Source organism: Neocloeon triangulifer, unplaced genomic scaffold, assembly GCF_031216515.1.
Source record: "Neocloeon triangulifer isolate White Clay Creek 2 clone unplaced genomic scaffold, ASM3121651v1 ptg000012l, whole genome shotgun sequence".
NCBI lineage: Eukaryota > Metazoa > Arthropoda > Insecta > Ephemeroptera > Baetidae > Neocloeon > Neocloeon triangulifer.
This window is the reverse complement of record NW_026775554.1, coordinates 7,887,263-7,913,714: the sequence shown is the minus strand read 5'-3', so window position 1 is coordinate 7,913,714 and position 26,452 is coordinate 7,887,263. Positions and strand designations below refer to the sequence as shown.

At 36.5% G+C, this 26,452-nt stretch overlaps 5 protein-coding genes across 6 annotated transcripts; 3 read left to right on the top strand and 2 right to left on the bottom strand.

Annotated features, from left to right (window-relative positions):
* The first annotated feature begins 275 nt into the window (after positions 1-275).
* LOC132198121 (ATP-binding cassette sub-family G member 1-like) lies at positions 276-16,541 on the top strand. The gene is made up of 10 exons (XM_059621925.1): positions 276-750; positions 7,206-7,323; positions 8,185-8,520; positions 8,996-9,237; positions 13,330-13,449; positions 13,504-13,715; positions 14,799-14,967; positions 15,021-15,121; positions 15,170-15,325; positions 15,472-16,541. The coding sequence occupies exons 1-10, from the start codon at positions 555-557 to the stop codon at positions 15,823-15,825; spliced, it is 2,004 nt and encodes a 667-aa protein (XP_059477908.1). The 5' UTR covers positions 276-554; the 3' UTR covers positions 15,826-16,541.
* On the bottom strand, positions 9,613-12,538 carry LOC132198126 (uncharacterized). Its single transcript, XM_059621931.1, has 4 exons — positions 12,393-12,538; positions 12,116-12,273; positions 11,509-12,052; positions 9,613-11,449 (listed from the first exon to the last, which is right to left on the bottom strand). Exons 3-4 carry the CDS (start codon positions 11,977-11,979, stop codon positions 10,580-10,582), a joined length of 1,341 nt encoding a protein of 446 aa, XP_059477914.1. The 5' UTR covers positions 11,980-12,052; positions 12,116-12,273; positions 12,393-12,538; the 3' UTR covers positions 9,613-10,579.
* Positions 16,542-16,808: 267 nt separating the features above from the next.
* On the bottom strand, positions 16,809-19,476 carry LOC132198123 (ATP-binding cassette subfamily G member 4-like). Of its 2 annotated transcripts, none has more exons than XM_059621927.1 (11): positions 19,184-19,476; positions 19,013-19,130; positions 18,765-18,948; positions 18,557-18,702; positions 18,264-18,502; positions 18,129-18,215; positions 17,872-18,068; positions 17,617-17,785; positions 17,459-17,559; positions 17,249-17,404; positions 16,809-17,195 (listed from the first exon to the last, which is right to left on the bottom strand). In XM_059621927.1, the coding sequence occupies exons 1-11, from the start codon at positions 19,350-19,352 to the stop codon at positions 16,848-16,850; spliced, it is 1,914 nt and encodes a 637-aa protein (XP_059477910.1). In that variant the 5' UTR covers positions 19,353-19,476; the 3' UTR covers positions 16,809-16,847. The 2 variants fall into 2 exon arrangements, with proteins under 2 accessions (XP_059477910.1, XP_059477909.1); XM_059621926.1 differs by having other exon boundaries at positions 17,872-18,077; positions 19,184-19,472.
* A 450-nt stretch (positions 19,477-19,926) lies between these two features.
* LOC132198125 (ATP-binding cassette subfamily G member 4-like) lies at positions 19,927-23,886 on the top strand. The gene is made up of 12 exons (XM_059621929.1): positions 19,927-20,154; positions 21,190-21,334; positions 21,402-21,591; positions 21,640-21,785; positions 21,840-21,954; positions 22,014-22,140; positions 22,196-22,297; positions 22,343-22,497; positions 22,670-22,838; positions 22,897-22,997; positions 23,049-23,204; positions 23,266-23,886. The coding sequence occupies exons 1-12, from the start codon at positions 20,073-20,075 to the stop codon at positions 23,608-23,610; spliced, it is 1,833 nt and encodes a 610-aa protein (XP_059477912.1). The 5' UTR covers positions 19,927-20,072; the 3' UTR covers positions 23,611-23,886.
* A 608-nt stretch (positions 23,887-24,494) lies between these two features.
* LOC132197412 (chymotrypsin-like elastase family member 2A) lies at positions 24,495-26,319 on the top strand. The gene is made up of 7 exons (XM_059620691.1): positions 24,495-24,572; positions 24,627-24,714; positions 24,779-24,842; positions 25,014-25,158; positions 25,220-25,488; positions 25,781-25,932; positions 25,995-26,319. The coding sequence occupies exons 2-7, from the start codon at positions 24,670-24,672 to the stop codon at positions 26,217-26,219; spliced, it is 900 nt and encodes a 299-aa protein (XP_059476674.1). The 5' UTR covers positions 24,495-24,572; positions 24,627-24,669; the 3' UTR covers positions 26,220-26,319.
* Positions 26,320-26,452: the final 133 nt, after the last annotated feature.

Sequence of the window (26,452 nt, the reverse complement as noted above, 5' to 3'; positions counted from 1 at the left end):
TGCTTCTGGTTTTCAGAAGTTAAGCATGGAAGGAAAAATTTATAAATTGTAGTCCTGACTTTTAAATAAATCGAGAGTCTCTTTAATTAAAAAGATAAACCATTCTACCGAGTCTGAATCAGTACAATAAAAAAGGTGTAAAATTATTAATTCCAAATTTATATCTTGTTTTGTGTTTTATGTTTTGCGAGTTAGATAGCTTTGTGCATGTAGAATAGATGGCGTTGCACCGGGGCCTCGACATTTAGCTTTAGCTGGCACTGGCAGCAGTTTATTTTCCCCATCGTAACAGTCCCACCGCGAGTTCGACTCGCGCTACTCGTCGCACATCGGCGCGCTGTCAGTGAATAGGCCCCGCACCTAAGATAAGTCGAGTCGCGCGTGGGAAGCGACCCTTGCACCCCTTGCCAGCACACACCGTTCTCTGCCTCGCATCCGAAGGGTGTCCAAGGGGTGTGACACAACCGGGGTCGTTGACCCTTTCGCTCAGGGTGTGATGCGCGGGCCGAGTAGCGGAGCTGCGATGGGAGAAGAAGGCGCTTAGCAACAAGAGGATGCTCGACGAGAGCCTCCAGTTGGTGGACGGCCGCCCCAAGAGGCCGCCGCCCCTCGACATCTCGCCCGCCAGACCAACCACCCTCGACCTGACCGACGCGTCCACCAGGTCTTCGTCCTCCTCCTCGCTCGCGCGCACCATCGACCTCGGTTTTAACGACCTCTCGTACTCCGTCAAGAGTGGAATCAGAAGGGGTGAGTGCAGAATATCTCCTAATTTACTAATGGGTCAATTATACCCAAAGTGGATTACTTGCTAAGTTACAAAGTATAGTTCTAAACTTACATTTTTTAAATTTAACTAAATAAATGGCCAAGTTCCTTCAGGCTGTAAATTTTTTTAAGAAAAAATTTAAGAAAATCAACAGCAAGCAGTATTTTGGTATTTTATTATAATTTGTGAATATATTCTGTTTCAATTGAAACTAAACAAAATAAATAGATAAAAAAACTAATAAAAATTCATTACTGCATATCCTCAAATTAAATAGGAAAAATTTGAAACAATTAAATTTTAATTCCAATAAAAGCATTTATATAAATTATTCGACTGCTAATCGTTTTACTTTGGTAAAAGGAAAAAAAGTAACATAATTATGCATTGTTTATTTCATTCATTTTGAATGATTTCCTTGATATCAAATTATTTCTAAGTATTTAAACTATTTTACATTAACCATTCAATGACCTCAATTTAACAAATTTACGAAATTTCCAACAATATTAAACCATGAGTTGTTTCTTTGAAGAAATTAAATTATTAAATTTGTTTATTATTTCATTTTATTGCATTATAAAACATAATAATTTTTAATTTTTTTTCAAGCTCATTGGCATTATTTATATTCCACAATGCATGTTGTTTAGGATGTTCTTTGTTATGTTCAAAATTCCAAGACTTGCCTAATATAATTGCCGAACGTTTGACCCCAGGTTCAATGAAGAACTTTGACAAATAATGGCAGCAAAAATCATCCATTCATTTCATTGCTTATCTTTTTAATTATTATAAATTAATTTCAAAGGTCATTCCCGTTTAGATATGATGAATTTAATAAAATTTGTAACCATGGTCAACCATTCAGTTAATTTCAAGTATTTTCAAAAATGTAATCTTACAAAAAAATCAGCAGTCTAAAATTTTGACGTAAATAAGTAAATGGCAGTTAAAAAAGTCACGAAAGCTTTTCATTGGCAGAATTTTCAAATTCATGCGTACTAGGCCGAGCAGAATGAAATTGCGCAAAAAAGCAAGAGGCCATGTGCAAACAGCGTGATCGAGGTGCCTTTAATGAAACGATTTGGATTCAGCTGCCGCCCCGGGGCGATCTCGCGACCAGCTGGGGATATTCACATGTGTTTGCTGACAGCAAAGGATAAAAAATAAAATCCCTGACTGCGACCAAGGCCGCTATTCTCTTTGCACAATGAGTGTCTGCCTCATTGCTCATCCCATTATGCGTTTTGTTTCATGAGTGAGCCACGCACTTCCGCGAACTTTTTCATACTTTGCATGCGTCCAGATTCGCGCGAGCAATTTGCTCGTCATGGCCGTGTTGGGATAGAAATATGTGTAATTTATATACTGACGGAAATATTATATAGGGTGGGCGCGAACACCAAAACACAGCGGTTCGCCTTGTAGTTGCAAATTATAAACAATTAAAAACAACCATAACTAGGCCCAGCAACAGTAAGAATTAAAAAAAAACGCAGAATCTTATATTTTTTATTTCTTCATTTCCTTTTATTTGACTTGAAATTCACTATTATTTATAAATTAAAATTAAAACTCAGTTTTTAATAAAATTATAACATTATTTAATAATGTAAAGTAAATGAAATAAATATTACATTATTTAATAATATAAATTTTATACTTTTTGCTGCTTTTTTCAATTTAATACGCATTAATGTTAATGAAAATTCCTAAAATAAATAGAAAATTAATAAAATTTGTCATTTTATTTCTACTAATTAAAATACTACGACAAAACGTTAAATAAAACCTCTTTTTTAAAGCATAAATTATTTCTTCAAATAAATTAGTATATATTGGCATTAAAATATGATTATCAGTTATTGAACTTCACTTAATGATATAGATTATATTTTAACCACAATTTTTCTCAACAATTTCGGCCAATGAAAGTAATGATGAAACCACAGGTATGCCTGCAGCCTCTTTTACCGAACACGCAGCGTAATCGCAATCTTATCTTGCACAGGCATTGATTTGCAATAAATAATTTGTCAGCTGCGCCTGATCCGTCTTCGGTGTCAGACAATGAATGTGCGATTACAAAAAGTCCCTTGCCACTCAACGCTCTGCAACAAAATTAATGCAGCTGAAGTGCATATTGTATCTGCGTACGGCATAATTATGGACGACAGACAATTAGTCAGAGTCGCGCGTCACATGATCCGCTGGCAAGAGCAGAGAGGATGTAAAAATATGCACTAGGCTAATATCAGCTCAGAGATAAAGTCTCATGCGGTCCGTTCAATGATCGCTCCAAATACAAATAGTCTGTGGATTCCTCACGTGAATGGGGGTTTATTCAAGAAAAGAATTAATAGAGTTTTCTATTGTAACGATTAAGCTGGACTAAACTGCTAGAAGAACTTGAAATTCATCAATTTTATTAAAATATTGAGGGGCTTATTCTTCTTATTAAAATAATAGAAAAATATAATCTCGCTTTTCTTGTTTAATTGTGCAGCATTGACCTCTATCCACTGATGCATAAATCGCCACGCCCATTGTTTGGCACAGCCGATGGGGAAATAATGCTCCCGCAGAGTTCCTTTGTTCTTCTCGCACCAAAACGGAATAATATATCGATTGCGTCAATTATTCACAAATTTAATTTTAGCCTCTCCATAATATTGACGGCCGTATCAAACAATGTTGCCGCATTCAACAATTAAAAGAAGAATTATTATAAAGTTTAAAGTCATTGAAAGGAACGTTGCACATTTGCGAATATGAGCGATTAATCGTTTATAATTCCAAAATTTTGCACTTTTTCATCGATAGGCCGAGATTCAGTCAGGCCTTATTCTTTTTTATGGTAAAGAAGCCTATTTTGTCTTGATGATTTTATCATTATTATTTTTTATTTTAATTTTATTGTGAAATCATAAATATTCTGGTAAAATTCCCTCATTTCCACGGTCCATACAAAGCTGGTAAAGAACTCTAAATAAGAAAACGGATAGAAAAAAACCTGTGAATGAAAATTTGTGATTTTAGGAAGTTGCAAATAATAATTGATTTGCCTCATTGCTAATTAGCCAAATAGATTAATTATCTAAATATTCTTTCAGGCATTACTATTTTTCACCAGCCATTTGTATTAAATTCTGTCAAGTTCAAACCGCCCTCATTATACATACATCTCTTTCCCAACTCTGATGCCGAGAGACAATAATAATAAACAGACAAAACTTTTTCCTTTCCTCCAATCTAAACAAAACAAGTTCGCCAACGCGCATTACTCTGATCTCATTTGTACAGCGGGGTATGAAAGTGAGTCACATTATGTGCGGCCAGACAAGCAGCTGTGTTCTCTTTTTCATTGCATTTTCCGAGCAGGGAAATAACATGGGTGCGTCACGTCCTGCCGCCCGAGTGCATGTGCACCGGCGAGCTCCAATTTCTTGCACCTTGCGCACCGACCGGGTGATGATCTCAACCTCGGTGCACCTGCACCCAACAGCAAATAATAACATTGCGTGATGTTTCCTTGGGATTTGTCAGACAGACACCTGCGGAACAAGAGCAATTTATCGCGATTTAAATTGCGCCAATTACGTCGGCAAACATGCAAACGACTCTGCAATATTGCTTCACGCATAGTCGGAATTTCATGCTAATTAGGCAAAAATGAGAACTGATAACAACAAACCTTCCAGAATTTTATTCACAGCCATTTTATGCTGTCAGTTGTGTTCAATTCAAAGTAAAACCATTTTTTTTAAAGATAAAATAAATTCACTCGCTTGCGTTTGGAAAACCGTTACATTATAATCTACCGAAATAAAATTTTTGAAGCTTTGAAAGACGAGATCCATTACTCTCTTTTGATATCAACAAAAAGCTGTTTTGTATTATAATACGCCAGGCAGGGGACATGATAAGTTGCCTTTTACTCGTTGAAATTGTATTGCGTCGAATCTTTGTAGGGTTTAACAGCAAAGGATACGAGGGAGATGTGAATGCCCAGAGGTTATGCATTTGATATGACTCATCATCTCTCTCATAAACATTTGACTGCCGGTCTCGTCCATAGTGTTTTTCTCTCCAGTCAGGTTTCCACTTCAGAAATCATGTACATACATTATTTACTAGACACATATGCTACTTATTGCAATTTCCTGTATTTACCCTTGCTTAAAATGCTTCGGATTGTGAGACTTGTATGTTTAAAATAACCTAAAATTTGATGATATTTAAATAATAAATCATTTGAAATTATAGTTTGAAAGAAATAATTATTATTAATTAATTGTTATGTGTTGTATGTATTTTTTTTTTAGTGGAGTTATGGTTTGTTCTTTGATTTGAAGTTATTTTTTTTTAATTTAAACGTTATCTTTTGAATTTTGATAATATTTTATAAAATTTATATTTAATATTCAATGTAGTTTTTTTCTTAATAAAAATGAATAATTAAATTGAATAAAATTATTTAAAAAAAACTTTGAGAGTCATAGCATCTAATCATAAATTAGTGATCAATCCAGGTTTTCCTTGAAAGTCCGCAATAATTACCCAATCCTGAACAACCAGGCGATAATAAATGCAATTATGCTTGTCAATCTCTGACTGTTCATAGTCAATCGCAGTGACGCATGCCTTCCTTTGCTCTACGTGATGAGTAAATTCAATAACTTTCAACTCTCTTTTGATGAAAAACTTTTATCCACATTGCCAAATGCAGCCGGTCAAAAGTCAAATTTCAATAAAGGTCGACCTTGGCCGATGACGTTTCAGCCACCCTTTTTTTATATCACGCTTCTTACAATTAAAATAAAGGCCGAAGTGTTGTTTGGAAATTAGGAACAAAAAAGGGAAGCAGAGTGTCACTCTCGTCATTTGTATGAGGAGTGTAATAGTGTAATACTTTGGGCGGAGGTCTCGGCCAAGGTGATCGCCGCCAGATAAATTTGATGATGCGTCTACTGACCTCGACTGACTTTGAAACTGTTTCCGCCATTGTTTTGAAATATTTCGAAAATTGCCAGCCACGAAGCAAAAGCAAAAACAGTATAAAATCGCCGCGGGAAGTATAGAGAAGATGCACGTTTGAATGATCGGAATTGGTCACGTTCGCAGATGCCTGAATCGCGTTAATTTTTTTTCGGTTTGATTTTTTTATCTAGCCACTGCGTCCCGCGCCATTTCAGCGAGTTTTATATCTCTAAAGTGGTTCCACGTGCGGTGCTTGCTATCATTCTGCGTGGTTCAACACGAGCAGAATTTGGCGACTCGCGAAATTTATATGCGCTGATGATAGACGCGTTAGTCACAAGTTGCTAATTAATCGCTTATTAAATAACTGGTCACTAAAATTGCTCCAACATGGTCTAATTCAAGGAAAATTGAGATGAATTAATTTTTTTTTTTTTTGCAATTGTGAAAATCAAACAAAGTTTCGGTGATCTCTATTATAAACGAACAACAATTTTAAGCCCTTTTTGGATTCGTAAAGCCTTAAATTATTTAATTAAATTTCATTTTAGGCAAAAGTCTAAGGAAATCCCAGTGACAAAATTTTAGGAATTAAAATTTACCCACAACTCACACATTTCTTAGTAAAAAATTTCCATAAAATTCTCCAAGACCTTTTCAAAGCAATAATCACAAGCGGTCATAAAGTAATTTCTTTGTACAAGCACTCTTCGTCAAATTGCAAGTTATATTTTCTCATCAAATAATAGTGTCATTGCCCTTACAGCCAATTTTCATCTGGGCGAACGTGAGTTTAATTTAGGAAAAAAATTACATAACGCGTCGAGTGCAGAGGCAATGGTGCCTCTCTCTGATAGTCCAAGTGTCTAATATGAGCCGCGCTCGCACATGGGAACAATCCAATCCAAAGACCTCAAGGATACAAACGGTCGCTCGTTTGAGACCTTGGTTGGCTCTTCACCAACCCGCAAAACGATACAGCTGCACCAACAAATATAAAACACAAAAGCAGCAGGCGACCTTTCGCGCGAAATCGCGGCGCCGCTTTTCATCGCGGTGCCCGCTGGTCTGGAGCTCTGCTTTTGCGAAACCCCGGCCGTCGTTTGCGACATTGACAATTGAATCTTGGGCGTGGGTGAGCGCGCGAGGAGGCGCCGAGTTCGTTGACAGGCTAGAAATAGCATCCGGACGGAAAGGGTCGCGACCCTCGGCACACGTGTCCCCTTACTTTAATTCTTCTTCCCATTTTGTTGTAGATTCAAATGAATTTCCACTCTGACGTTGATAATTGAGAAAATATTAGTGGTTTCTGAAATATATGGACTTTTTCATTTTAAATTCATTATGATATTTTGCAGTTATTAATTTTGCAAATTATATATTGACTTCAATTTTAAATTTTTCATGCCAAGTGAGACTTTAATTAAAAAAAATTGTATTTCGTGTGTTTCAGAGTCGAAGGCGATTCTCAAGGGTGTGAGTGGCCTCTTTCCAGCGGGGGAGCTTTCTGCAATTATGGGTGCCAGTGGGGCTGGAAAAAGCTCTCTCATGAACGTCCTAGCTGGTTACACGTAAGTTGCTTTTCCCTGCTCTGAATTTAATCTTATAAAAATCTGCTGACTTCTCTTAGCTCCAGTTATTTTTGTTCTTAAAATAAATTACTTAATGATAAAGGTGTTTCCAGCCGAAGAAAGATAAAATGGCCAGAAATAATCCAGGCTTATAAAAGTGATATATCTACGCAAAGAGTCGCGCTTTTGTGTTGGTTTTGGGATTTAAAAAATTGATTGCGAAATCAAACAAGAACGGCTATAAAGATAAGAGTTGTAAATTTATAAAATTCTTTTTAACTGTTTTATCTTACAAATTTTCAACAGCAGTAGCTACTTAAACTTCAGTTTCTTTATGGTTTTTGAAATTTACAATATTATGTTCATTCTATTTTATTTTTTATTTTTGCCACGATTCAATTTTTAAATTAGTTTATAATTTTTGTTTTATTTATTATTATTCTTCTCCGTTCAATTAAAAGGCAGTTATAAAAACTGCAAAATACTAATTTAATAAAATTTGTACATTAATTTTTCTAAAAGTTTGCAACAATGTGGACGAATAAAAACAACAACAACAATAATAATAATAATTAAATTCAACGCCGAGAGAAACTTGCGCAGCATTTGCACCGCGGGAAAATGACGTGCCTCTGTTTTCTTGCGAGTTAAATGACTTCTCATTTATTTTCAACTGCGCAGTGCAACTTTGTAATACGTCGTCACCGCGGTAAACAAATAAACGCACGTGTGAGCAAGCTTTGATTATACCAGCCAGTCAAGATCCAGTCCAGAAACACTTCTTTTTTTTTATTTCCATGACAATAAATCAAATGCTCTGTTTACACTTTTTCTTTCCTGATTTGTGATTTGTTTGCGAAGGACTGACGGCGTGACTGGGAGCATCACAGTGAACGGCGCCGTCCGAGACACGGCCGTTTTTCGGCGCCACTCTTGCTACATCATGCAACAGGACCAACTTCAACCCCTGCTGACGGTGCATGAGTCGATGCACGTGGCGGCCGAGCTCAAGCTGGGACAAGAACTGAACAGGCAGATGAAGCAGAGCTGGGTGGACGAGATCCTCGACGCACTCGGACTGTCCGACAGCAAGGACACGCTTGCTGGTGATCTCTCTGGTGGCCAGAGGAAGCGGCTGGCCATCGCCCTCGAACTGGTCAACAACCCTCCGGTCATGTTCTTCGACGAGCCCACAACGTAAGATCTGTTATTTTATAAGAAGTATTAATTTCCTCAAATATTTCAAAAACTGAAAAAAAAAATAGATATTATCAAACTTATTTTTTTTTTAAATTTACTAAAAACAATTTTATCTGTTTGTAAATTTTCTAAATCGTGAATCTCAGATTGATTTACGTAAGTATCAGCTGAAATACAATCTGCATTTTTTCCACATCAAATCTACTTTTTTAATCAAAATTATGACATTTGTATGAAATTCTCTGTTTTCATAGGCCTCATTATTTTTAACGTTTTATTATAATATCAGATTTAATTATTTCAATTAAAATTACATGTTTTCAACAAAACACCAGCTGAAAAAACCAATGAGTAATCAAATAAAAAGATCACTAAAAATATTATAAAAATAAATTTTTTGTTGAATTTCTTAGTTGGTAAAAAAGGTAATAATTAAAAAATATATATTATTTGGTAAATTTTGATCCACCAGTGGCTTGGACAGCTCTTCTTCAAAGCAGTGCATGTCATTGCTGAAGTCTCTGGCCCGCGGCGGCCGCACCATCGTCATTTCCATCCACCAGCCGAGCGCCCTGATCTTTGAAACCCTGGACCAGTTGTACGTGATGGCGGAGGGCCGGTGTCTCTTCAGAGGCGATCCGCGCCAGCTGCTGCCCTTTTTGAAGGACGCGGCCCAACTCGTGTGTCCTCAGTACCACAACCCTGCAGACTACAGTGAGTTTCTTTCTTTCTTTTGACACTTGGGAAATTTTCTGATAAAGAGCAAAAGCGATTTCAATTATCATGTCTAGCCGCCATGCTTAATGAGGTTCGAGTTATGAAAACACGAAGAAGGAGAGAAGAAAAAATCTGATAAAGAGTCGTCTTGTAAATTTCATGTACAGTACGTCACGTCGAACTCATAGGTCGCTTTTATCAGAATCTATTATCAGAGGCACAGATCATGCCTCCCTTGTCAGATATTATCGCAAAAGAATGTTTTTATTTGCAAAAATTTTATATTGGGACACACAAAAAATTTGTACAGTAATAATTTTTTAATAGATTTGATTTAATTAGTAACCATGAGAGATAAATCATTGCAAATTTAAACGACAGTGAGTTGAAATGTTAGAAAATTGATGAAGCTTGGTTAATTTATTTTTATTTGTCTTTAGCATAAGAGAAATAATTAATAAATTTTACTTAAAAGTGCTTCTATTTACCCCCTTAATCATACAAAATAATCATATTTCAAATAATAATTATATAAACTGACTTAAAAGAACTAGACAATATTAATAATAATAAAAAAAAATTCTTCATTGGACACACTTTGAAACGCCGCCACTGGCAAAGACACAGCCATGAGCACCTGCGTTGCTTTTTTAAAGTCTGCTTCAGTTTCATATAGATTTGTACTTTCCTGAAAATCGCATAGAATTATTTATTAAGTACTTTACGGGGAAATGACAGGACAAATGCATTTTCGGGTAAATGCATTTTATGGGAAATGAAAAAATAATTTAAGACAAATTAATAATAATAAATAATTTTCAAAACATTTAGGAGGTTTGAAATTAGGGGCAACGCTGGTCTCCTCATTAAAGACAGAGAAATACAGTACTTTAGACGCTGAACATGAACAAAATAAGCAGAACTTAAGACTTGAGACAACACCTTATTAGTTAGTCTCATTTTAACAGACATGAGACAGATAGGTACAAATTGTTTGCACTGCAGTGGGCGCCAGTTTTTCCATACCAAGAAATTGATAAAAAAAATTATAAATTTAATTAAAGCACCGATTCAAGTGACAGTGCACATATTCAAACAATTAGATGAGATCCACAATTATTAAATATATTTAAACATTGTAATCTAAATAATTTCAGAAATATAATAATTGCAGATTAAGCCGAATAATAAATTTAGCTGGAAATGAAGCTAAAGAAATTTTAATTTCAAACAACAATTGAATTGATTCAAACATAACTATAGTTTTATTGTTGTTTTTCTTGAGATAATTAAATCAGTCATCTTCATAACCACGAGAGTAAAAAACCAGCTCCTGGAATCAATTGTACACGAAGCGTTCAATGGCATTTAGTAATTCCATTGGCGATGCCTGGATCTGACTCCAAAACGAATGATGAGCTCCAAGGCACTTCATCTTTTCAAGTCGGGGAGCATGGACTGGCAGCAGAAGGAGAAATTGGAGCAACTCGGCAGGCTGGGCAGGCTGCTCATGGTTGGAGCCAAACTTGAACTTCTTGAGTTGCTGCAGAATTTTTCCCTCGATCAGAGGTCGGTGCAATTGAGTGCAAACCTCAGTTGTCATGGTGAAGCTTTTCCTCATTATGAAGCACTCAAGAAGGGGAGCTGCAAGAACAAGGGCCATCAGTTGAGAGGCATAGTTGTAGCTGAGCCCCCAGTCCAAAGAGAACTCCTTCAGGCTTTGGAAGTGACTGGCATTCAGTTGGTTGTTGAATGGCTTTGACTCAACGTTGAGAGTATAAATATCTAGCTTGTGCAGGCGCGGGCAGAGCATGAAAATGTCACACAAATCCAGCGGGTCGTCCCCATACTCGCACTTCAGTATGAGTTCCTCCAACTGCTTGCCACATAGGGTCAAAATATGGCAAACAAGACTTCCCCTGTGATTATGTACTTTCAATACTCTCAAGTTGGTCAAGAAGATACAGGGTGCTGGGTCGCCCTCTGGTTCCTCAGAAAACTCGAGATGTGTCAAGTAAGGCGTGCGTTGAAATTTGATAAAATGACAAGTAGTTAAGCGCTCGAGTGGAAGGGGCTGCCCTGGATCTCTGTTAGGGAGATCATCATCTGTCACATCAGTGATGTACAGTGTGTCTTCAGGATAAAAGGAGCAGAAACGCAGTCGGGGGAAATTCTTCAAGCACGCCACTTCAAGATTTCTGTTGGGCATCTTTTAAAAGAAAAGAAGTTTTATTATTTGCAAGATTAAAAACCAATGTTTCAACTTACTTCTCCGACGTATCTATCCCTGTGAACAATCAGTACTTCCAACTTCTGCAGACAAAATAAGTTGGGAAGCAAACAGGAAGTGACGTTTTTCAAGGAAACGCCGAGGGTGATCAAATTCGGGAAGTGCTTAGCGATCCATGCCATGTCTTCCTTATCACACTCGTACTGCTCAAGGCTCATGTGCTGGAGATTGGGCAACTGGAGCAGGAAGTCCTTGACATCTTGAAGCTTGAATTTTCCGATCCCTTTCACCAGTCCCTTAGGCTGCGATGGAGTTAGCCTTCGATGCTTTCGAGTGTCTGAAATTTGCTTCAAATTGGGACACTTCCAAACAAGCAGCTTCCACATGTCCAGGTCGCGCTGCTTGTCTAATTTGTGGTAGGTGGAGAAGACTATGAAATCAAATTTCTTAGTAGCAGCGTCCAACAGGCTGTTCAGCATTCCAAAAATCAAGTCTTTGACCAAAGGCATGGTGAGCTGCTTCTCCCTTTCAATATGCCCTTGGCTTGCATCCGCTCCAGGATTTCGAGTTTCAAACACAGAGCTGAAGAAAAAAATTAAGCTAGATAATTGCAACAAAAACAATAATACTGTGAAAAGCACTTACGCAAGTGCAGCAACAAAGGTGATGATTGGATTCGGACGTCGTAGCTGATGATTGTCCGCATGGCCAATTCCTTCATAGGCAAAAGATTTTCAACTCTTGACCTCTTTGTTTTGGCAATCGCCAATGCATCGTAAAGCGTCGAAAACGTTACCAAATCGCTGCAAAATTAGTAATCAGAGATCAATCATCGCAAATTTAAACGACAATGTTATAGGACAATCAATTGATTTTCTAAAGGCAAAATTATTCATTTTAAACTAGAAAATTTGAAACTCACCTGGGTTCCATTGCGAATTTGAACCGCAACGGACTCGCAACGAATTTCCAAATTCAAAATTGACAATAATTCAAGCAACAATCGCGTTAATAATTTCTTATTCCTTTTGTTTGTTGACATTCTAATCAGCAGGCAATGCCGCTGGCAATGAGCTTCCCTCTCCCTCACTTATTCCACTATTTGCAACCCCCCCTCTTCCCCCTCAACTGCTGAAACTCGGTGCTTCTCGCGGCTCTGTGCATATCATTTATCTGTGATATTTTTTTCCCGTTGAAAACATTTTAATTTAAAAAAAATCGCACACTTTGATCATTGACAAAAGTTATTTTGTAATTAAATCTGTGTTTCATAACTAGGATAGCCAATAAATCAGATGCCGAGTTGAAAATGTCTAAAATTATAAAAATTAAGTTATAAATCAATTTATTATTTTATAATTATAAAATTATTTTAATATTATAAAGTTGAGCAACAACTTTTAACAATGAAAAAAATAAAAAAAAATTCATTTATTTTTTTATAAAATAATCAAATTTAGACAAGAATTATTATCAATTAGTGTTGTTTAATTTATTTTTGAACATGTTTACTGCAGTCTGAAAGTATTAAAAATTAATTAATTTATAAAAATCAATATTTAGCTTGATATGACTAAACCGAATAAACCTATTAATTATTATCACAATTTTTAACCGCTTCACTAATGTCATAGTTATCTAGTTTTTATTCACCAAATAGTTATTAGTTTTGTCAAGAACGCGTTCTCCTTCGGGGCCTTGGGGCCTTAATAGAATAACGTCCAGGCGAACTAAAACCCTTCCCTCAGTGGAAAAAATCCCACTCTCTGCATTACTTCAGTTTCATTTCTTATTATCTCAATTTCACATAAGAGTTGATTAAATTGGTAATAGAAAAATAAAATAAATTAAAATTCTAGTCCTTGAGATCTCAATGGGAGACTTTGGAGCGTACAATGAAAAACTCGTGGAGGCCATTCAGAACGGAAAGTGCGAAAAGTGGAAGCGAGAAATCTACGCTCCGACGCCAACTATTTTCAGTAAGATTTTATTGTCACTTTAAAATGTGCGCAATAAACATTGAATTTTTACAGAGTCGACAATAAGCAGCGGCCTCACAACACCAGTCAGAGCGCCTTTGCTGCCCACGGGACCTTTGGCAAAAATGATAGGCAAACTCAGCAACGGCGCCCCCATGTCTCTGGACAACAACTCATCGCCCTGCACTGGCGGCTTTCCAGCGAAACCTTGGACGCAGTTTATCATTTTGACCAAGAGGAATTTCTATAGGCTCAAGAGGGATAAAGTGAGTAACTAAACAAAAATGTTTAGATTAATTAAATAAAATTATTTGAATAATGCTTATTGGGATAATTGGGTAATAATAAGTCAATTGGGGCTTGGGGCATTAATTAAGTTATGTAAATAATTAAATTAAATAATTTATAATTTCATATTAACATTAAAGTAATGAATTCTTGTTCTCCATCTTTGTGCAATTTTTCATCCTTTTTTTAAATCAAGGTCAAAGTTTGAAAAGAGTCTCATTCATCCTTTTTTTATCACTGCAATTATGTTTAACTGGTTTAGCTCTTTATTTCTAGATGTAAGATGTAATGGTAATATATTTAGAATTTAGAATGATGGAATCTTTCTTTAATTAGGGATCAGATGGGTTTTGCCTGCGTTAGCGTAACAAGGTTGAAGGTGCAGGCTATGACTTTCTGTCAAACACCCTATCATCAATTCCCATTTGAATCTTGGAAAGATCAAACACTTTATTGTTGCACATTTTGGTAGATTCTTTACCGTGTTCCTAAACGTGCGTCCATGTGCGCAATTAGTTCAACGAAATTTTACTTTCAGTCAAACTCTATTTACAAAATAGTGATTTAAACACGCGCGCTCTAATTGTAACTTCATATTTCAATGATGTTTTTTTAATTATTTGGAAATTTTTAATTAAACTAGAGATTTTTATGTAAAAATTTATAGAGTTTTCTGGAACGCCATCTGTGAAAGAAATTTTAACTATGGAGTTTCCGCTTCGGACTCGCCAGTTAGAGCTGGGATAAAAATTAGCTGGTACACACGAACTGGCAATCTGATTAGAGTGCAAAAGCACCGGAACCCTCGTGGCCTTTGCCTAATGGATATAAATTAATTTTTCGTGTTCAATCAAATGACGCACACAGAGGAGAACAAGAGCGCCTCATATATGTATAACAAGAAAGCGCGCAGCATTATAAATTTATAATGATAATAAGAGCGCTTAATTATTTTATCATGAACAATATAAATTTGATTTAAAAACTAAACAATTTGTATAAAAAATCAATTTCACGCTATAGTAAAATTGTAAAAATTTAATCAGGATTTTTTTTTTTAGTTTTTAATGAACATGCGACTCTCAATGCACCTACTGGTTGGACTGATGATTGGCGGGCTCTACTATAACATTGGAAACGAAGCCTCCAACGTCTTTGATAATTTTGGCCTCATTTTTTACAGCGTGGTTTTCCTAATGTTCACATCACTACTTTCCATGATTGTCACTTGTGAGTCATTATTGCTTTCCCCATAATTTCCAAAATAAGTTTACAAATTTCAGTTCCTCTGGAAATGCCAATAGTGGCCAGGGAGCATTTCAATCGATGGTATTCTTTAAAATGTTATTATTTGGCTGTGACACTCGCCGACATTCCAATTCAGGTAAAAATTATTTAAAATTATCACAAGTTTTCTCACTTGCGGATTTAGATTGCGTGTTCTTTAGGTTATACGACCCTTGTCTACTTCCTGTCTGCGCAGCCTTACGAAGCCAGCAGATTCTTGATGTTCTCAACAATGGGCCTCCTTGTGTCATTTGTGGCTCAGAGCGTGGGCCAAATGGTTGGTGCAGGACTCAGCGTTGAGGTAAGAAAAGCAATTCAGGAAAAAACTACATTGAATTAAAAAATTTAAAAAAAAAATATCAAAAATTTTTAAAATATACCACATATTTATCTGAGAAGGAAAAATAAGCAATTATTGAAAAAAATTAATTTGGTCTTCTTTTATAGAATGGGGTGTTTTTTGGTCCCCTAACAAATCTGCCGTGCACAATTTTCTCCGGCTTCTTCATCCACATGAAAGACGCGCCGAAGGCAATGCACTGGTTGTTTCACACGTCCTACCTCAAGTATGGCCTGGAGGGCATGATGTTGGCCGTGTACGGCTATGGACGCCAGAAGATGGACTGTGAAGTCGAATACTGCCACTTCCGGAAGCCGGCCAAGTTCCTCGAGGTGTTGGGCATGGAGGGCGGCGAGTACTGGCTGGACGCTGGCGTCCTCCTGGCTCTTCTAGTCCTTATCCGCTTTGCCACCTACTTTGTGCTCAAGTGGCGCCTCAAACATGCTAGAAACTTTATCTAACGTGAGAGAGACGAACAGTAGTTTTCTGTTGTGTGGGTTTTAAATGACTGATCTGTTTTTGGTCTGGAGGACATTCACTATCTAGCACAGGCTTATAATATTTTTCGTTACCCATTTTAATATATGTCAGTATTTTAACCACTGTTCTGTTTTCCAGATGTACTGCATTTTTTTTTTGCAGTCAGTGCAGTTTTTCAGGCTGAAAAAGATCAAATACATATATTTTCTATTTTATTATGATAACTGTGTTAAGTACACGCAAATCAGAGCCATTTCTGTGATTTTCTATTAAATGAAATGAAAGGGAAATTTTGATGTGAGGATGTGTGAATCACATTTCCTTCAATATTTAGGATTCACAATTGTAGTTTTTTTCTGGCTAGTATTAATATTACCAGAAGTATACGTGTAAAAAAAGCATTAGAGACAATCCTGATAATTAAAAATTATTAAATTAATTAACCTAAAATAAATATTAGCCCAGCTGAATGTTCCAAATACAGAGCTTTGAATGTACGCAAATCAAAATGCAAAAGAGCTGCCAAATACGCCTTGCATTATTAGCAAGTATCAATCACAGTGTTAGAAAATAATACTCAAAATCATTGTTACTCTCTTAATGTGTTCAATGTGAGCATGTTGATTTACAGTCGTTTCCCCCTGGGACCACTTCACCTAAGTATGAAAAACCTACGTAATTGACACCTTGCTATGCATGCAAAAACAGAATGTGAATTGAGTATATATTTATCATTATGTACAAAGCCATGTAAACGTTAAAATAATTTATTCATCTCTCTATTATAAGAGGAATGCCAATGATGTAGCCGTCAAGTAAAATAATTAATTATAAATTTTGCAAGTGCAAAAAGTTTGCTCACAGTCATATTGAGGGAAAAATTCAATCAGAAATGCTGCTTTTGTAATGAAGATTTTAAATATACAACTATTTTGATAGGAAAATTAAAAGAAAACAGACTATAAAGAAGTTTATTTATTTATTATTTCCACATTTAAAAAATTTATCGGCTAAAGTAAACTCTGCTTCTGAGGAATATGTAGGCTAGTATTCGTAAAATTGCAAAATGAGCCACCAAAACGCCTGTGCCAAACCAGTAGTTGGCATTTTCCATTTCCAAATTCTGCAGAATGTCATGCGGATTTCTGTCTCTGCAGTATGCTTGGCTGATGCAGGGAAGAGTTTCTCTGTTGAAACCGTAAACTGCTAAAACAACACCTTCGAAGCCATAGCGGACAAAGCAAATGTCCGAGATCCAGCGGAGAAACGGGTGCATTGCGCTGAATCGCAAAAACACACCAGAGAACATCACCAAAGGAACGACGAGTACTTGCGCAAAGAAAACGCCGTTCTAAAATTTCAGTAATCTTAGTGAATAAATTATTTTGCCCTCAGAAAAAAGACCTGGATGTTCATTGCTGACCCAACCATAATTCCCAAACTCTGCGAAACCAGACTTGTGAGCAAAGAGGAAAGAAAGAACATCCCAAATCGGTCCCATTCTAATGGCTGTCCGGTAAAGTAATACGCCGGTGCTGTATACAATAGGGTAAAAGCCACCTACATTCACAGAGATCATTATTTTTTATTATTATTATAAAGAAATGATAAAACCTGAAATGGAAAATCGCACAAAGTCATTGCTAAATAATACGGCCGCAACGGATACCAGCCATTGAAGGTCTCCTTCCGCAACACAGGCATTTCTAGAGGAACTGCGAATAAAATTTTATAAAAAAAAATATTATAAATAAATTTTAATCCATATTTACATGAAAGAATTGAAACGGTTAGAGCCCCATACATAACAAACAGGGCGTTGAAAAAGAGGAATCTCACGTTGGTGAATACTTTGGCAGCGTCTTCCCCAACGTCATTGTACAAAATACACACGACCAGGCCAACGATTATGTAGGCACTCAGCCGCAAGTACATCAGAGTCTGGGAATAAAAGATAAAAATGCAGCTCGCAGAACAGCGCGGCAATGCGGGTTGCCTATCCGTGACTCTGCAGGTGTTACCATTACCTTGTCTCGCCGGGTGAAGAGCGCAGTGCGGCGGAGAATGGTCCAAAATTGGGTCCACTCAGAAGTTGGGTACGGCTTTTTAATCGACTCCAAAACTTCCTTTTCCTGTAGAAGGGTTGAGGTCACTGAAAGGTCTTCCCTGCAGGGCGTCAGGTCGTGATTTGCGATCAAAGGAAAATTTATGATTTCCACGTTTTCTGCTCCCGCTAGATACAAATTATAAGATATTGATACTAAATCAATTTATAAAATTTAACCGTCTTGAATGTTGAGCTTTCCATTATCCACAGCCAAAGAGAGCTTTTCAAGATTTTGGTTCTTCTCACCAGAAGTTAATTCGATTACTTAAAATATAACTCAATGCTTTTGATTTATTTTTAATTAATTATTACTGTAATTGGCTGGGTTGTAAATACTGAGGCAGTAGAAGCCATTTGAAGCGAGCCAGGGTACAAGTTGGCTAGTACTACCCTGGTAGACGCATTGACCCTGGGCTAGGGTGTAGAGTTGGTCGAACATTTCAAAAAGTCGGGCGCTCGGCTGGTGAATGGTGCAAATTACGGTCCTACCACCTCTGCTCAAGTCTTTTAAAAGTTTGATGCACTGGTAACAGGAAGAACTATCCAAACCACTACAATTTTAATTTATAATGTAAAATTATTAATTTTTTAATTTAATTTTTTGCCTAGTCGGTTCGTCAAAGAACATGACTGGAGGGTTGTTGATCAGCTCTAAAGCAATACTCAGTCTTTTTTTCTGTCCTCCAGACAATTTTTTTGTGATGCTTTGCTTGTGGTCAAACAGGCCTAAAGTTTCCAGGACGTTGTCAATCTTGATAAAAATTATATTATATATATAATTTTTTAATTCAATGTTATAAAAAAAGCACATACAACTTGTTGCTTATTACAGAAATCGTCTGGCAGTTTGAGGTTGGCTGCGAGCGTCATTGCTTCGGCCACTCGTAAATTGTCGTGCAATTGATTGTCTTGCATGATGTAGCAAGACTGCTTGCGAAAGTGGCTCAAATTTCGCTCGGTGCCATTTACTGTGATCAGTCCTGACGCCCCATCGGTTCTTTAATGGAAGTTAATTTATTCTATTTGAATCGACAAGTGCGTCAAATTAATTTATCCCCAACCTGTAGCCGGATAAATTGTTTAGGAGAGACGATTTTCCAGCACCAGACGGGCCCATAATTGCCGTCAATTCGCCGGCGCGAATTATTCCACTGACCGACTTCAAAATCAGTCTCCTGTCTAGAAGTATTTTTTTTTTAATTAAAATAAAATTTGTTATAAAAATTTAAAACTTTTCTTGTCATCCGTCACGTGATAAGTGAGGTTGGAGAACGCCAGTTCAACAGGAGGTTGCTTTGGTAAGTGGAAATTTTCCAAGTCGCAGGAAATTTCTTCATGTTGTGCAGAAATTTGACCATTGTTGTTGCCATTGGGACTCCGCACGTCCAAACGCGGCGTCATTGTTTCTTCAACTGGCGTTGCTGAGGTTTCGCGACCAATTATTGGAGCATCGGAGAGCAGATAGGGAGCACCACAATCTCACATTATAAGATATTTATATAGCCAAGGCAGCAGAGCGTTCACGTGGACTGAAGTTAATAATGGTCGATGGACAGACGTAGAGATAATTTAAAATAATCACGAAGGGCGAGCGACGAATCGCGCTTAAACTTTGATTGATTATAAAACAATGTTGGCAGGTGCAACTTTTCTTATCAAGGAAATAATCTTCCTTGAAGAACTAGAATATAATGATGGAGTTGAATCTAGAAAAAAATCAAAATTTTAGTTCAGTCAAAAAATATTTAAATACATTTTTTCAACTATGGCTCATACTGTCTACATAATACAATCAAATGCCAGTTTAGAAAGTGTGTGGTGAGAATGCATTTTGCTCTCGCCACTTGAGAAATGATGAATAATGGTTTATTGTGCCGCATTTAAGTCCAAAATCCACCACAATGTACAAGTATTTGTCCAACAATCTTAGGCGCACAGGGCAAGCCGATTACATTCAATCTCCAGCAGAGGTCGCTGATCAGTTGTGAGCCGCTCTGCTCTTCAGCGGCACAGTTTCGCCGTCAACTCTCGTCAGCGTGAGTGTCAAACGCGGCGCTCAAGATGTTTTGCATTCACTCGCTCCTCTTGTAAAAAATATTTTGCAAAAATAAGAGATGAAATATGGATCTGCAGAGCACCACGTTGGCCATTGAGTTCAGGCACCTGACCTATACTGTCCGGCACAAACAACACTATTTGCCATGTGAGCCATTTTTAGTTATTTTGATTATTCCCTTTCCTTTCACTCACAATCAATAACAAAAAATGAATGACTTTCGTTTCCAAATAACTCTTGTTAGATCTTCTGTAATAATTTTCCAACAGTCAAAAATTGTATTTTATAAAATTTAATTCCCAATATTATATGTTATTGGGGCCGATAGATTCCTTTAATTTATTTACCGTTAGAATCTTCACGCTATAATTCATTGTCAGAAGCATTGTACCTACAATGTTGCTTCGCTCTCTCTTTTTGCATTAACTTGATTAATTTAATTTCTTATTATTTTTGAAAATAATATCACCAAAGCAAACTAATAGTAAATCAATTTCATAAAAACATTTCCCTAAAATTCGTCTTCTTCTTCGTTTTGTATATTTTTCTTGCATTCCATTGATTTAAGTATTTTATTCTTACAATGTGGCATTTAATTAAAATCATTCTCTGCCCGTATGCGAGATAAAAACAAAAGCCGATTAAGATTACAACAAAAACAGACTGTCTAGATATATAATATAATTTATGCAGCTCCTCGGCGCTAAAAACAAAAGCTTGGCAAGTTATTGGGCAAGAGTGGCGCGCGGCTGCTTAACTCAATAATTATTATTTATTATGCATCCTGCTTAACTACGCGGAAATCATCTGTTACATAAAGCAATATACCACGCATGCATTGACTGTTAAAAATATACATACCCTCTCCACTTAACAACAATGTTAACTCTGCAATTTCAATTATCTGGTTAAAAATTACGATAATAGTAGTGGCTTGAATATTACAACTGCCTTTTGTATGGTTTCAGCGCACGCCTTAAATTACTTGAATAATTTGAATAATTTTTTAATTGTTAAGAAGTTTGTATTTTATTAAATTTCCAAATTATTTGTATTTGCCTTATTAATAGAATTTAAAACTGATATCTAAAAAAGAGAAGTATTTACATTAATAAATGACACAAAAAACTTCCTTTACAGAAAGTTTTAGAAATTTAATTTTATTGAACTGCTTTTAAACAGGTTTTCCTAAAGGCGAGTCTGCATCTACCAGGACGGAAATCTTGCACAACATTAGTGGCAAATTTAATGCTGGCGAGTTGACAGCGATCTTGGGTCCGTCAGGCGCGGGGAAAACGTCGCTGTTGAAAATCTTGGCAGGTTTTAGGTAAGGCCGCGAGTCGCATAAATTTTAATTTTAAACGCGATTTTTAATAAATGCAATTTTTTGTTAGAACGTCTGGAGTGAAAGGAGAAATTCTGATCAATGGCGAGAGGCGCGGGATTCAGCACCGACGATTGTGCTGTCTCATTCCACAAGACGCTGCTTTGCTGGAAAACTTAACCCTCAGGGAAACCCTTCACGTGGCCGCCAAACTGAAACTGGGCAGCTCGCGCAAGAGTAGAGCTTTAAGAGCCAATGCTGTGAGTTGAATTAAAAATAAAAAAATTAATTTAAATTTTTTCCTGAAGATTCGAGAAACGTGCAGAATTTTGGGGCTGGAGGGCTGCATGGACACTCAAGTGTGCTGCCTGTCAGGGGGCGAGCAAAAGAGACTGTCCTGCGCCGTTGAATTATTGTCCGACCCACCCCTCATGTTCTTTGATGAGCCGACAAGGTAGATTTAATTTTATAAATTATTTTAATTTTATTTTGAAATACCAATTATTAGTGGATTGGACTCTTTTTCATCAAGTCAAGTACTGGCGCACTTGCGAATTTTGGCCAGAGAAAGTCGGCGGAATATTGTGTGTTCCATTCACCAGCCTAGCTCAAAATTATTCCAGGTCAGTCTATTAAAGAATTAAGATATAGTTGTGCAATTATTACGTAATTTGCTTTTCAGTCATTTGATTCCATTTATGTGCTCTCTGAGGGTCACTGTCTCATCAAAGGGTCAAGGGAGTTGATGGTCCAAAATCTGGCCAACATGAATTTCTACTGCCCTCAATTTTACAATCCAGCTGATTACGGTACTGTTTACTTAAGATAAAATTTAAATTTTCATCCTGATGATAATCTGCATAGTTCTCGAAGTTGCTGCCGGAGAGAGGGGTGACATTTCTGCACTGATCGGCAAGGCCTGTGAGGCGCTGCCGCGGATTGAAAATGTTTCTGCCAAAGAGACTAGTAATAATAGTTTTATATCCAGGCAAAAAATAAACTCAATTTTAGGTTTTATGCTTCCCAACTTGGAGACTGATTGTGAGAAAACTGAGAATGACACCTTCCTGAGCTTAGGCCCCAAAGCCCCCAAGCATGTCTGCACCCTGGGGCAGCAGTTCCTGATTCTTTTCTCAAGAGCACTTTTGACCACATTTAAGGATTTGGTAATTTTTCTTTCATTGTGAAACCTTTTCTTTGTCCGCTATTTTGTGCTCTGCTTTTGGAGACGAAACACTAAAATGGGGTCAAATGGGTTGCAAGAGATAAACTCACTGTCTCTGAGAGCAGACGAGGTCCAAAAACAAACAAAAAATTACATATGCGCCTCTTCCGCAGCATATGGCTTGGTTGAGATCGGCAGCCCATGTGATCATCGGAGTAATGCTCGGCTTCGTCTTTTACAATATCGGAAATGACGGCGCCAAAGTCACTGGAAATGTGGGCCTTATCTTTTTCATGATGCTCTTCCTATTCTTCTCCAACGCAATGCCCACTGTGCTCACTTGTAATAACAAAAGTACAATTTTTAAATGTGGAATTTTTGAGCAACATTTTTATTGCAGTCCCCTCAGAAATGTCTGTGATGTTGCGAGAGCACCTGAATGGCTGGTATTCCATCAAGGCGTACTATTTGGCCAGGTCAATTGCTGACATTCCTTTACAAGTGAGAAAAAAAAATATTTTTTGGAGAAATTTAATTTTCCCTCATTTTCAGATCATGTGCCCTACTATATTTTTGCTGATTTCCTACTACTTGTCAAACCAGCCAATGGAGTTCCACAGGTTTGCCCATTTGTGGTTGGTTGGGATTCTTTTAACCCTTTTGGCCCAATCCTTGGGGCTCTTCGTTGGGGCTGCGTCCGACGTCAAGGTAAATTTTATAAATTCAATTTTTATTGTACTATAGTTTTTTTGTTTTATAATTTTAATAGATGGGTATATTCCTGGTGCCTGTGATTTCCATCCCGATGCTGCTTTTCTCTGGCTACTTTGTCCCCGTGGCCGACATACCTGTAGCGCTCAGGTGGCTGTCGCATTTGAGCGTGTTTTATTACGCTTTCGAAGCTTGTTTGACTGCCATGTATGGATTTGAGAGAGCGCGATTGGAATGCAGTCGGGACTATTGCCACTACATGTCTCCTAAAAAAATCATGATTGACCTCAACGTCAAAGAGGAGAATTACGCCAGCTGCATTTGTGCCCTTGTTGGATACATTTTGGCGCTCAGGGTGCTGCTGTACTTGACGTTGAAGCTCCGAGTCATATTATCAAAATGATTTACTGTTACTTTTTATAATTTCCAAAGGATAAACTAGTGATTTAAATTTATTTCTTGATGCAGCAATAATGTTATACAAATTTTATAAAATGTGATATTTAATGTAACATTTTTAATTTTTATATGATGAGCCCAGATGAACAAATGAACTAATGCAAAATTTCTATCTTTAGTGCAACAACTTATTATTTCACAGTTTCCTAAAACAGTGCGCGAATTTTTATAAATATTAATAATGTTTTTTAAATAAAACAGGTATATTAATAAGAATAATTTCTAACTACAGTGTTTCAATTCAACCAAAACATTTTTACCTTACACAGATTAATTAACTTTTGTTAAATTTTTATGGAATACAAAAACTTAAGAAATTGATAAAAAAAACTTTTAAATTAGAGATCATATATATAAACTGACCGAAAAATTTCTAGCATAAGAAAAGTGCACAAGTTGGGAACGTTTGTCAATAACACATTTAATTGTTAAGTAACTAGAGATTAAAAATTATTATTAAGCAACGAAAAAATTAATATTAAGCAAAAACGTTAGGCCAAAAAATAATAATAACTGATGCTCCTGTTTACAAACAGCATGACATTAAAAAAAAACGCGCTTCTCTACTTTCTCCATGGTATTCAAAAAAATGGTCTAGTTTTTTTTTAACCGCAATGGGGTCGGGGATTGAGATAATTTAATCCATGTTCACAATGACTTCAATAGATTATTATTTTTCCTAATAATTCCATCGTATCGTCAATACTCTTTTATCCAATTAATCTGATTTTAAGTCTGCTGGCTTACCAGATAAAAAAACTGACGTCCAAAATTAAGAACGTTTTAGGAGTATAAATGATGAAGTATATTTATTTGAGTGAAGTTACAAGTCCAGCCAACTCCAAACGGAGTTATCGGCCGGTGCTTATTTGACTGGAAAGCAAGACTTAAAAGCCAAGCAATCCAGTTCTATACACATTGTTTTACATGCGAATTTTTACAATAAGATCTGGTTTCTAGTCTGAAAGTCACAACTGAAATAGTTTGCTATAAGGAAGCTGCAATGAAAAGACTAACATTTTTCGCCCTCTTTGTGGTCGCAGCACAGGTTGTTTCATTTTTTTTTCTTCATTCCAGAAATTATTATTTTCTTTCTGTGTGTGACATTATAGGCCTTGCCTTTCAACAATTACCAGTTCCAGCATAGGAGCTTGCAAAATCCAGTTTTTCGGCAACGTAAGCATATAACTAAGCTAAAACTGACTAAAACTAACTAGTCATTATTATTGTATACCTGCAGTGAGTGACATATTATTTTTTTTTAATAGTTAAATAATTTAGAAAATTCTATCTGTCTGGAAAAAAACTTTTTTTATCGATCGACACTAATCACAATTTTTATTTCAGAAAGATATTTGTATAAACCTTCCACACCAAACATAGAACAAGATCGACAATTCCACGCGTTGATTAACGTGAACAATGGTGGATTCTGCAGCGGAATTCTGGTTGATGCAGACAAAGTTCTCACCTCTGCACAATGCGTAAAGGGGTAAGTGCTGAGGTTGAATTCAAATAAATGATTTTAAAATAATTTTTTTTCTTTTTAAAAGTGGTTCTACTTTTGAGATTCGTCTCAACCGGCGTGACTTGTACAATGTGGACCCAAGTGAAAACGCTAACGAGACTAATGCTTCGTCGTCCAACGCGATCATCCACCCTGAATTCATGCGCACCTTTGAAAAAGCTGTGAATGATTTGGCGCTGCTGGTGCTGGACACACCTGTTAGCATTACCCCTGTGGCTGTAGGGGGTCAATTTTTTTCAGACCCCTTGACTGAGTACATAGATGTCCCTTTGGTTGGCTATGGGCTAAGCGATGGTAAAATTACAGTTTAATTATAAAATATGAGTTTTTTCTTTGATTTTTATCTTGCCGCTACACATTATTGAATTTTAAATATACAAATGTTCTTACAACTTTATAGTTATTTATTTCTACATTGAAAAAAATATAACAATTAAATTAGGTCAAATTAGGGATTTTTTATCAGAACTTCATGGGTCTTCAAATTTTAATGTTAAATTTGGTTTAATGTACAAAATATTCTAAATAATTGTTTAATTTTGTACTAATTCTAGGCAATTATAACTGAAAAATCCTTTTATTGCAGATACAAATTTTGACGGCAAAAGCATGCAAGGCTATCTCCAGTTGCATTCCACACACTCGAAGCCGATAATTGAATGCGTTGGTTATATACCAGCAATAGATATGTCAGGGAAGCATATGTGCGCAGAACCTGCTGGCCTCAGCTCCTGCTTTGTAAGCATTAAAAATCATTGAATTTTTTTAAAAACCCACCAAAATATATTGAAAAATTTCAGGGCGATCCTGGTTCCCCTTTGCTTCAGTACAGTTCATCAGAACCAGGATTTGAAGTGATTGGAATTGCTAGTTTCGGTTCCCAAACGCTGTGTGATCTTTATGGCATCACAGTTTTCACTTATGTTAGAAGTTATCATGATTGGCTGGCTGCAAACGGAGTTCCGATCACAGGAAAAAAAGTGTGCCAGGATGGGACCAGCCGGCTTATTCCGGCCCCTGTTTAGGCCTGTTTTTTTCCGGAAAAAACCCGGCTTTTTCCGCACAAGAAACAATACTTGATACTATAAGCTATAATTGTATTTTACCTGATTTTAAATAAAAACTTCCTTTTAATTTATTTTCGTCGTTTTTCAAATTATAGAAAAAAATATTTAATTATATTATTTAACATATTTTAATAACAATAATTTAAAATGTCAAATAGAAAAAAAAATAAAAAAATGCAAATTTTATCGTT